This window comes from Sycon ciliatum, chromosome 1, assembly GCF_964019385.1.
Source record: "Sycon ciliatum chromosome 1, ocSycCili1.1, whole genome shotgun sequence".
Lineage (NCBI taxonomy): Eukaryota > Metazoa > Porifera > Calcarea > Leucosolenida > Sycettidae > Sycon > Sycon ciliatum.
Genome location: NC_088643.1, coordinates 45,029,444 through 45,041,074, shown reverse-complemented (window position 1 = coordinate 45,041,074; position 11,631 = coordinate 45,029,444). Strand labels below are relative to the sequence as shown.

The 11,631-nt window shown below is 46.9% G+C and overlaps 1 protein-coding gene across 1 annotated transcript in view; it reads right to left on the bottom strand.

The window, feature by feature from the left end:
• Positions 1 to 254: 254 nt before the first annotated feature.
• The window catches only part of LOC135828257 (uncharacterized), a 15,392-nt gene continuing 4,015 nt past the window's right edge, over positions 255 to 11,631 (bottom strand). The window contains exons 4-12 of the mRNA XM_065340707.1: positions 11,121 to 11,165; positions 10,760 to 10,856; positions 9,500 to 9,579; positions 8,990 to 9,067; positions 7,968 to 8,069; positions 7,144 to 7,203; positions 6,882 to 6,952; positions 3,401 to 3,463; positions 255 to 1,308 (exon numbers count right to left, since the gene is read on the bottom strand). Of these exons, the coding sequence (XP_065196779.1) occupies positions 1,248 to 1,308; positions 3,401 to 3,463; positions 6,882 to 6,952; positions 7,144 to 7,203; positions 7,968 to 8,069; positions 8,990 to 9,067; positions 9,500 to 9,579; positions 10,760 to 10,856; positions 11,121 to 11,165 (657 nt within the window). The 3' untranslated portion in view covers positions 255 to 1,247. The remainder of the gene's footprint in view (positions 1,309 to 3,400; positions 3,464 to 6,881; positions 6,953 to 7,143; positions 7,204 to 7,967; positions 8,070 to 8,989; positions 9,068 to 9,499; positions 9,580 to 10,759; positions 10,857 to 11,120; positions 11,166 to 11,631) is intronic.

Below are 11,631 nucleotides of genomic sequence, written 5' to 3'. Positions count from 1 at the left end.
CGCTAGTGTAGGGTGGACGAGCAGCACTCCATATACTAGTAAGTAATTTCATGCTGGGCATGACCACTGAAAATTGGTGAAAAAGTTCACACCGTACCAGTGGTGCTGAGCCCTGGGTTGACACAGGGTTCAGGGTGAAGCAGAAACTGCGAGACCACTCAGTACCCAGCCATACCGGGACATCTATCGTCCTATGCCATATTCTGCAGCCGATGTTCAATCACAGACTCGGGCGTAATGCAAGGTTTTCTCAGTTGTTGGCGAGCCTTCTCGAAGCTCTAAGATCTTAACATTTTATGACCAGAATTCGTGGAGTTTAGGGACATACAACTTATAGTATGAAGAAGAGTGCAGTAGAAGCTGAGCAGCTTGAAGCCAGAAGCGGAACCGTGATATAACGTGACAGTTCTGGTGGATCTACCCTACCGTTTTTGCGGTGAGCAGTATGAGCCAAGTGTGTACAAAAATCGGATTGTGCGACCGTGATAAAGCGGGTCATCTCGGCCAGGGGCTTGCCAGAAAGGAATCATTATGATCGTAAGTCATCATGACAACTATGTATATAATTATATCATTATGATCGTAGGTCATCATGACAACTATGTATATAATTATATCATTATGATCGTAAGTCATCATGACAACTATGTATATAATTATATCATTATGATCGTAAGTCATCATGACAACTATGTATATAATTATATTGGAGTCAGTATAGTATAACAGCTAGCTTTGGTTTCCTTCCCTGGACTTCCCAAGGGTGTCCTAAGCGGCAACTGAGCAGGGCATATCGAGTAATTCTGACGAACATGAGCAGTTTGATGCAAAACCTTGTACTGACTTGAAGCCTGAATGTGCTAATCACGGTTATTGAAGTAGTGCTGCCGCCCACTACACACTGCAACACGGTGGAGTGGCATTCAGTCATACATGTACATGTATAAACAGCAGCTCACTTTTTTTCTCTCCCCATATTGGAAGTAGCGAAGCAACATAAAATACACACATGGACTGTTCGATGGGTGCACATATAGAACTGGTAGGGCGTTCCCCATGCGCTCCCACTGAAAGGAGCAAAGAGTGTCCAAAAACAAAATGGGTGCCATGGTGATCGGGATCTCTCGGTCCAGCACCATGGCAACCGTTCATTTGGACTATGCCTTGTATACAGGAGCAGGCGGCTGCATGTGATTGGCATAGCAACACAGCATTGACCGAGGGTATACATGTACACATGTACCTGCTCACAACGCAGGCCGCTCAACCTTTCTGATGTTGAGAGAAATCGGCTCGTCGGGCTCACAGCTGCACAGAGACGGGAAGGAGGGTCAGATGCAAAACAAAAATAGAATCAAGGAAGTGTACACTTCTCGTAAGTTGAATATTTGAAATAAACGAGAAGCAGCGTTCTTTTGAATGACGAACATCTGCGATGCGTTTTTTTTTGTTCTATTTTTAATATCTATTTTTGAATATTATGCTCGTGTCTATCATGACACGGAAGGTCGCGCAAGTGTAGCGTTGGCACGCTAGTAACTTACACAGCTGCAGCGTGAATCACTTTCAATGTATTGGACACGCGTGTTGCACTGCACCGCACCCCGCACTTGCAACTCTTATTACCGTGCTTGCAGACCCATGACATGCATACTTCGAGTAGTAACTAGTCTCACTGTATTCATGTATTGTTCCCACACACTAGGATGACCTGAGAAATACTAGCACATGTACCCTGTTGACCTTTAGTGACGCATTTCACTTTCGACCTCCTTTTCATTTATCTACAGATTCTACACACATTCTAATGAAGCTTCCTTAGAATTCCAAATGGCTGTCTTCCCGGTACCTCTTTTACGCCCATTGCCCACACCGCTATTCACCTCCTTCTTCTGCATAGAATCAAATGGCATCCCTTGTGCAGTGACCCCTTCTACTGCCCACACATCTTACTTTGACCTTACTTCTTCTGCTCGACGCATCCCCTGGTCATAGGCTGGCTTACTTACACTAACAGTTCCTCACCCTATAAAAGCTGCTGTTCACAATTCTCTTCACTCCAGTTATGCCAGTTAGAAACGCCAGTCAGAGTTACACGCCGTTTAGAGTTAGAGTTAGAGTCAGAGTTTTAAAATTTACAATGTAGTCTTCAGTTTAGTTCAGTAATAGTAAACAACAGTGTGTTCACTGAGACCCGAGTGCATTTGCCTCCGAGAGAGAGAGAGAGAGAGAGAGAGAGAGAGAGAGAGAGAGAGAGAGAGAGACTGCGGCCCGCTACACAAGCGCTGAAAAGCGCTTGCACAGTTTGAATCGGTCTCTTTTTTCTGTCTTGCATTGCAGGGGCCCACCCACCCGCCCTTGTGTTTGCCTTACTACTGTATAAGTACAAATTTTCGTTCACGAAGTCTTTCGTTAGATCACTCCACCAGCAGGCTTGTTACGCACTAAATTTCGTTTTTGGTCGAGGTCTGTCACCGTGAACGTTCAGAAAAAAACTTTAGTTTGGTACAAACTTTAGTTATTTCGTGCCCCCAAACGACTATAGCGAAAGTTAATTCCAAACGAAAATTTGTACTTATACAGTAATATAATTATGGTGTGAAGCACGTGAAATGCGTAGAATTCTCATCGTATCACTTTCAGTTTAGTCATGATTAATTAATTTCTTTAGTGCGGGGCGTATCAATTCTGCTAGCTGTTGGCAATCTTTTTGTTGTTGTTGTTATGGATCAGTACCTTCCTCTTCCTATTCCATAGAAATGCACTGATATTACCCTTGAAGAATAATGCAATGCAGTATGGCTGCCCGCAGTCAACCGTCCACTAGTTATGGTTGATGTGAGGTGTGAGAAAGAAGCTCAGTGAAGTCCTGTACTCCTACGGTGTAGATGAAAACAGCACTCTCATTCTCCTTGATCAGCCGATACCACAATACAGCTAACCAGCATTCCAGAACCAGGCCACGGTTGAGATACATCTATAGCAACCGTGTGCCATCTATGTGTCAGTCAAGCGTCAGGTCAAGTCGGCAGGAAAAGTGTGTGCTTCCCGCTTAGTGGGAGCAACGCATCATTCGGCTTGACCCGTGCAAAAAAACCCACGCAATCTGCCCAATCACAACAAAGAACTTGGTTAGATTTCACAACTGTGTTAGCCTAAACCTATGGTCCTTGCTGTGAGTGTGCAGATGCCACTCCATAAGTCTAAGAAGCATTATGTTCGTTTTTACTCCAGGCAATCAGTTCAGTAAATTAGCAGTATCACGGGTCTGGAATTCAGAGCATCAACCAAAACATGTCCCTCAATCATTGTTGTTGCCATTATTGTTTCAGTTGCTATGATAACATTGGATTGTCGTCAGAGAAACATGTAATGACACAGCGCAATCTCGATAACTTACTCTTTATGGGGTTTTCGGTTGAACAGCGCTGATTCATACTCAGATTTCTCCTTACGAAGAACGCTATAGGGCAAAACACAATACATCCAACCGTTGATCACCGAAACTCGACTTGACGTTTTAAGGTGGCAGTCTGGGTTCGCGGCCCGACCGCATGAACACAGCCGTAACTTCCATAATAATTGATGAATTTTGCTCAAATCTTGACCACATACCCAGTGTATTTCACTAAGTCCAATGAAGTATAAATCAAGCTCACACATGGGAATCCGCAGACACAATAGTCAAATCTGCGATTATGCCGTACCACCAATACCTTAGACGCAATATGCAAACGCAGAAAGAAGCTGGGTAGAAACTGAGTGCTCCACAGAATTTCCTTCACATATACCTAGGTGCTAAGTGGAGCGGAATTTTGAAATCATATTCAGAACAAAGTACTCAAGCTGTCAAAAAAAAATCATGCAATCGCGCAAAATTTAGGTCCTCGATCAGTAGCACTTTACTCAAAGCTACTAGACAAATATAAAAATCCATGACACTTAGCACCTTGATAAATGCTCACAGTTTCCAAAAATGTATGGTTTATGGGGTCTGTGACTTACAGGTTCTTCGCTACGCTGTCTAAGAGGTACGGGACTCAGTGGAAAATGGAGAAAAAAGTGCTCTGTGCAAGTACAGATGGAGGTATGTCTGTCCAACTAGAACTTACTAGAACTTAGTCGAAGCCACCAGCTTCATATGTCAAACCTTCTTCCTCTTGCTGCTCATCCTGGATGCCCTTCCTGATCCTCCTTCGCTTCTTTCGTGACCTCTTCCCTTCTTCTGACTTCTTTCTGGCAGCATGTGCCTGTCTCTCACGGTCTAGCAGCTTGATGAGACGTGTCGTATGGTGTCCAGTAGGGAGGCCCATCTCGTCCAGAACGCGTTTCACTGCCACACCTCCATCATTGAACCAGGCCACGGCCAGGTAGACGCACATCTGGACAGTGGGAGCGGATGCAAAGCCTGTCTTTGGACACAACTGCCACACGAGTCCATTGAACGCTTCGTTGCGATTCTGCGTAGCACCCTTCTGGCAGCGCTCGAGCAAACTCCGGTCGGACAACCGAATGTAGACCGGCTTCAGTTCCTTCCATACTGCCTCTGGCAGGATATTGTGGTGGGCGTAGACATCACCACCTGCCTGTTGCTGCTGCCATCTACACCAGCTGTTAATTCCAGGCGGACAATACTGGTGCTGAGGTTTACTGTCGCTGGATGCACGATGCATGAGGGATGCCCATATGGCCCTGGCCATGGCTTGCAAGTCTCCGCTGTTGTTCCGCACAGCCATGCCATAGTAGGCTTGCAGCTTGTCGATCATGGCATCCGTGAGGCGACCACGTCCGCCTATAGTGCGCCCATCAGCAAGCTTCTTGCCCGCAAGGTTTTTCTTCAGCTTTCTTAGGCTGGTACCGATGCGTTTTTGAACGTGGCCGACACATTCCTCCTTGACTACAGGCACCTCGGGCCCATACGGACAAGCGTCACGCACAGCCTTAAAACTCTTGGTATCTCCATCACCAATGTAGGTGGTGTACCTCAGCTTGCGGCTCTCAAAGGACCTGGCCCACAGAGTCTTGGCGGCTGCACTCTCCATGGCAGGAGCTGATACAGTGGTGTTGACTGAGCAATCGTGTTCGGCAATCTGTCGATCATAGTCATCTTTGGTTAGCTCTCCCTTCTCTTTTCTAGACGCCAAGTGCGTGCACTTGTGGCAAAACTTTGAAAGCACTTCGCAGTCCACCACTTTGCCGACATCATATGCAATTATAGTGAAGGCTCCGAAGAGCGATGCGAATCCTCGGCGCATCCAGGTACCGTCATAGGAAGCAGCGATATCGCTACCCCCATCTGCTGCGGACACTGCTTTCTCAGCTGCCTCAGTCATGCTACGCTCAGCGACGCTCTTGGACGCGGAATGCAGGCCTTTAGCATGGCTGTAAAATGTCGACCGACTCATAGGTGATGGCATATTCAGTGCACCCGCCAGCTTTACCATTGATTGACGTCCACGGCCAATCAGTCGCATTCCGAATACTGCTCGTCTGTTCACCTCCCAGACCCGATTGAACTTCTTGGACATAAATTCGCTTGCTATGTCGCCGCAGTTAACACAGGAAAGCTCCAGGCATGATGCAAGGCCTCCCCGTTGCGATTCGCTGATCGTGACTGCGCCATTACAGCCACTGCAACAAACTGCAGCTGACAAAAGCTGCTGAAGGCACTCGAGATCAATCAGGCGAAATCCATGCGCCCCTTCCTCACACTCTTCATCCAAGTCACTGTCGGAGGAACTGCTGTCGACTTCACCGCCACTTCCATCACTATCGCTGTTTGAAGACGTGGCTTCAGCTGACACTTCAAGGTCGTCATCAGACAGTGGCAAGTCAGGAATTTGTTCTGCAGGCGAAATTTCACCAGAGGGAGCCTTCGGCGCCTGAGACACTCCATAGAACGTTCTTTTCCTTTTCTTAGATCGTCCGGGCTTTCCCTTGGCTCTAGACTTCCCCATAGTAGCCAACGAAGGGGTTAGCTCCAAGAAACAATTACTCCAAAACAATTACTCCAAAAGTAACTAGTTTCAACAGCAGAGCGATCAGCTGAGATCATGAGAGTCGAAATTTGAATTTTTTTTGAATTTGCGCATGCGCAAAGGTTACCTTGGTTGCCATGGTGACAAACATCGTGCGCGGCTGTCAGTCTGCAGCGCAGAGGAGTACCAGGAGTCGCTCCAGAAAATTTTAATGAAATCGCTCAAAGATTGACGGTAAAAATCGGAATAGTGTGCAAACCTAAATTTTGTAGAAATTTGCTGATATTTCAGTATTTCAAAAACAATTGTGCAGACTTTGCGCGGCTATATCTCCGGAAGGAAGCACCCGATTACGCTCAAATTTTCAGGATAAACCCTTTGGACCATACACAAGACGCTGCCAGTGAAAAAATACAGAAAATCGAAACTTTGTTTTTTGACCCTCTGAACCCAGACTGCCACCTTAATTAAAATAAAAGGCATCGCATTCAGGGACGACCAGTTTCCGGCAATTCCCGTGTGTCCATGCATGCATGGTTATCCCTGGCCGTGTGTCCATGCATGCATGGTTATCCCTGGCCGTGTGTACGTGCATGCATGGTTATCCCTACCCGTGTGTGGGCATGTGCCCTGTGACTATGTAGCATAACTCAGTACTGCTTGGTGGGACATTTTCACTGGAGATAATCATCTTTCAAGTTTCGTTATCATCGCACATCCACGAACCGCTCTGTGGATTGATTACGGGAATCACCCGATTCAACGGAAGACATAAAACAATGATTTCTTGTCGCAATCCAGTGCAATTCTAGAAACGCAAAATTTGCATGCAACACACATTTCCCACTTTTCACAGTAAACTACTTGCTCACTCCTGCTCGGTCACAAGCATCCCATCATTACCTTAGTCTCTCCATAAGCTCGTTGACCACTGCCAGCATCTTATCATAGTTGACCTTATGGGTTTTGTGCTCCTGCAGATATAGAGAGTATATTCCAAACACATATACAGCAACATCATCCGGTGCGTGCACACACGTGAACACGTTTGAAGATTTTGCACGTGAAAGAGAAGCCCGAATTGTGCAACACGTGCTGGAATGCTACAACGACAACTGGCACGACAATAGTGGTGAAATCAGTTGCCATGTTGATGGACACTCACCTTGATAAGTTTTTGGTTCTCTACTTTCAGAGTTTCCAGTTCACTAGCATGCTCGGCACGCTGCAAACAAAGAGAAACAACGACAGCAGAGAGCAGCGGGTGAGATGGACCTAGAGAGTGCCAACGAGAGGGAGAAAGAGAGAGCCTGAGAGAGGGAGGGAGAGAGAAAGAGAGAGAGAGAGAGGAGAGAGAGAGAGAGAGAGAGAGAGAGAGAGAGAGAGAGAGAGAGAGAGAGAGAGAGAGAGGAGTGGGAGAGAGAGAGAGGGCGAGAGAGAGAGAGAGAGAGAGAGAGAGAGAGAGAGAGAGAGAGAAAGAGAGAGAGAGCGAGAGAGAGAGAGAGAGAGAGAGAGAGAGAGAGAGAGAGAGAGAGAGAGAGAGAGAGAGAGAGAGAGAGAGAGAGAGAGAGAGAGAGAGTAAGAGAGGGAGTGGGAGCGAATGAGTGAGAAAGACAGTGTGTGTGCACGTGTGTGTGTGTGTGTGTGTGTGTGTGTGTGTGCGTGCGTATGTGTGTGTGTGTGTGTGTGTGTGTGTGTGTATGTGTGTGTGTGTGTGTGTGTATGTGTGTGTGTGTGTGTGTATCATTCACATGTACTAAAGGAGCAATTTTTTGACAATCTGACCAGCAGTACATGCTGCAAGGTGGTTGGATAAGGAAGGTGGTTGGATAAGGGAGGTGGTTGGATAAGAGAGGTTCTACTGCACTAGAAAAAGAAGTACAACACGGTATTCATCACAGTCATTTGCAACAGAGATATTCATCACAGTCGTATAAAACAGCGGCGAACCAGGCTCCGTTCTGACTGTCATGTGTATTCTCATGATACCTCTTCAGCGTCCAGCTTGAGCTGTTTCAGCTCGTCTGCAAGATCCAATTTTAGCTGGTCTTGTTCATTTTGCAGATCATTTTGCAAAGTCACCACAGCTCTCTATGGAACAAACACAGACATACATTCACATTGTGTAAGTACAGAGACACACAGAGCCATTAGACAGTGTCGCACGGTTTCGTCTTGCTTTGCTGACTTGGAAAGCTGCTGTGTTTCATCATCATCCCACCACCAAGACTAGTGCCGTTCCGCCGCATCCCATGCACCAAACACATCGTGACTCTACCTCTGCTCAAGGCACTACTAGTGATTGGAACAGAGTACAGGTATCACTGTAGCGGTAGCTACTTTTAGAGTAGTTTCGCCGGAATCTTTATTGCAAAAGGGGGAACATTATCAGACACCGAAAAGCACAATAACTACAAGGAGAGCAGAAACGAAGAGTGATTCCAAACAGGAATCACTGTGTAGAGAAGACAGAGAGCGGAATAGACTACGGTGCTGAGTGCACACAACAGCGACCGGAAGCAGCGTGCCCAGTACGGGATGCCATGTATAGATGGAGCCCGAGGGCAGTGCACTCAGACATGAATACGCACGCGCACCCGAGTACTGCATGCCATAGAAGGGGAAGGGTTAGTGATGCGCAGCCAGCAAGTGCAGCGGTACATGAATGCATGAGGCAATGGTACAGCCGGCAGGGTGCGGTTCTTACACAAGTACACACGTTAGATCAATGCGAGTGAGTGTAGGGAGTAGGAAGGAGAAACCAGGAGACAGACCATGCTATGCCTAGGGATAGAGTTCTGTCATGATGCTACTCATTACACTACAATCACCATCACCAGGTTTGCATGATTGGCTATGCTTGTTTAGGTGTTCAACAACATGCACAATCTGAGCTGCATAAGACGACTCCTTCTACCAGCACCCATCCACCTCTGGAGAGTCCCTTGAATGCAATATTTATAATTGAATAACGACTATTATAACGGCTATATCGAAAACCGGCGACCTACCAGTCTCTGCTCTCTGGCGTCGTCCACTTTGCGGAGCAGAGCAATCCGGATGATATTCGAATCCCGCTCGCCAGTTTTCTGGATTCATGTAAGAACAGTCAAAGGGCATTACACGCACCGATTGTGGTGGTGGTGGTGGTGGTGGTAACATAAAAACACCGTGATTGCAAGCACACACGTGTGTCCTGCTCCAATGCTGCAACAAAAGCACCAGAGCCGGTGTTGGCAATGGCTTGCTCACGACCACTATGCCGAGACCGTGTCCGACAAATATACACATCCATGCAAACCGGCATTTGCACCATCCAGACTTACAGGAAAGGTGAGAACTTTAGGACTGCGGAAAATGTTTCCTGGGTGCCTAGTCCATAGATGAATTGGCCTGCACTAGCTGCACAGTTTTACGGCACCACCGAATGGTTCGCAAAAGAGCAGTATTTCATACACCCGCAGGTGGAAATATGGTCACCATCCGCAGCAGTACCGGCAACACCAGGAACAGACACCTACCTGATACACCCTCAGGTCCTCAATCTCTTGTAGCACGTCCCTCTTAGCTTGATCCAGCTTCCAGCACTGTTCTCGCAGCTCTGTCGCATGGACATACACGGTGGTCCCATCCATCCACACATGCACGCAGACACACACACAGACACACACAAGCAAACACCCACCCACACACACATACTCAAGTACGTCAGTCAGTTACTGTAAAAGCAGAAATTTTCGGTGGTGTAATATTTTCGGTATTCTCCAAAATCAGCGGTTCGGTGGAGGGAAATTTTCGGTAAAACCCGTTTTCCAGGTAAGTGTACTAGTACTACATGTATACAGTATCGGTTATACCGAAAATTTCGGTGCGTTTTATTTTCGGTAAAAATTGTCGGCACCGAAGTTACCGAAAATAAAACACCACCGAAATATTCTGCTTTTACAGTACAATCTATTGTCCTCCTTCCCAGTATGGGCACACACCGATGGCTATATACTCACGGACTTAGGTAACTAGCTGCTGTCATATTCACTACATTTCCCGGTCCTAGTTCTCATCAGTGGCAAGGTCTTGGTTGTGCATTTTGGGATTTTGTCACTTCTGCATGTATTTGCATCAAGCAGATGGACACACACATATGTGACAGGCGGAAGTAGTTTTCGATTGGTCCGGCAACACCACAATCATGATGTCATCATTTCTATTTTATGTGTACGAGATGGTGGGTATGCACGACCTCATCAACGGAAAACAAGCGTTGGCCATGGCCAAACATTTGGCCAAACATTTGTCTGGCCATGGCCTGACCAACCGTACCGGTTCCGCCAGGCCTGGACTACCACTGACTCTGCTGTGTCACAGAGAGCAAGGGGACTTGACCTTCATTGTATCCACAATTGCCAGAGTCAGTGGTTGGAGTGAATATCAGGGCCATTCGCTGCATGTACCTTGAGCATGCCGAGGTGCCTGCTAGTTTCTCAACAGTGTTCCCAAACAAAAGTGATAGGGATGCTGCCAGCCGCGTGACATGCATCTGATAAAGATACTAGCTCAAGGGCTTCACCGACCTACATATACCGTGTGACAGTTCATGCACTTGGTGCACAATGCGACATGTTTCTGTTGATGGTCCTGGAAATGCTCTAGGATCTTGACGGATGATAAATGTCATTGCCAGGAAAGCTCATCGTATCAGCGCAGGACATGGCATAGCCATGTGTTCTTGGCAGCTAACATAGAAGACGAACGAAATACCAGCCACGCTTATCTTCACTTACGTTTCATTCTTTGTTCGTGCTCCTTCTTCATCACTGTCAAGACTGCTTTGTCTTTTTTCACCTGTTTCGTGCCTAACACCAGAGCGAGCTTCTTGTCCTGCAGGACACCACAAATTGAAGGAAATTCAAATTACAGAGTGACAGGCATACACAGATAATGCGCCAAGTATACAGCTAGCCGGATAAGAATAGTTTGCACCATCTTCAACGGTCCGCCGAATATTCTAAGGGTGTTCCCAATCTATTTAGTCATTCCCTCTCTAGCAGAGTACTCCAGGATTCCAGGGCCAACCACTGTAGTACGGTGCAACACTTCAACTGAAAAAGTATCATCGGAAAACCGTAGTAACGTGTTGCTTACCCGATACTTGCTGTCCGGTCCTAGCATCGCCTGAAGTTGAACATGCTGTGCAGAGAGCAGACGCAGAGCATAACACTCGTATCAGCATGGGAAAGACACAGAACATAACCCCAGTATGATTATTAATAATTATATAGGGAAATAATACAGTCGGACCTGTGTTTACCGGACCCTGCACCAAGGGGAAACCTGTATTGACCGGACACATTTTCATACACTGAAGTTCTGTTGATCAAACATGCAGCCCTGAATCAGGCGGAATCCTGTCATAGCAGGACAGTTTCTGCTGCACCGCGTCCGGTTAGGGCAGGTTTTACTGTACCGGTGACTGATTCCCACAAACACTGCACAGTTTCACACGGCTCCATTCATACTTCGAAGCACTACGAGAACGCAGTAACAATACTGTCAGCACACTACTACACCATGGTTGTCATGGTAGCAGCATAGAGCAGCTCGAAGAGAACAGAGACAACCGTGGCAGCCCAGCATGGCTGCAGGAGTATTGGCA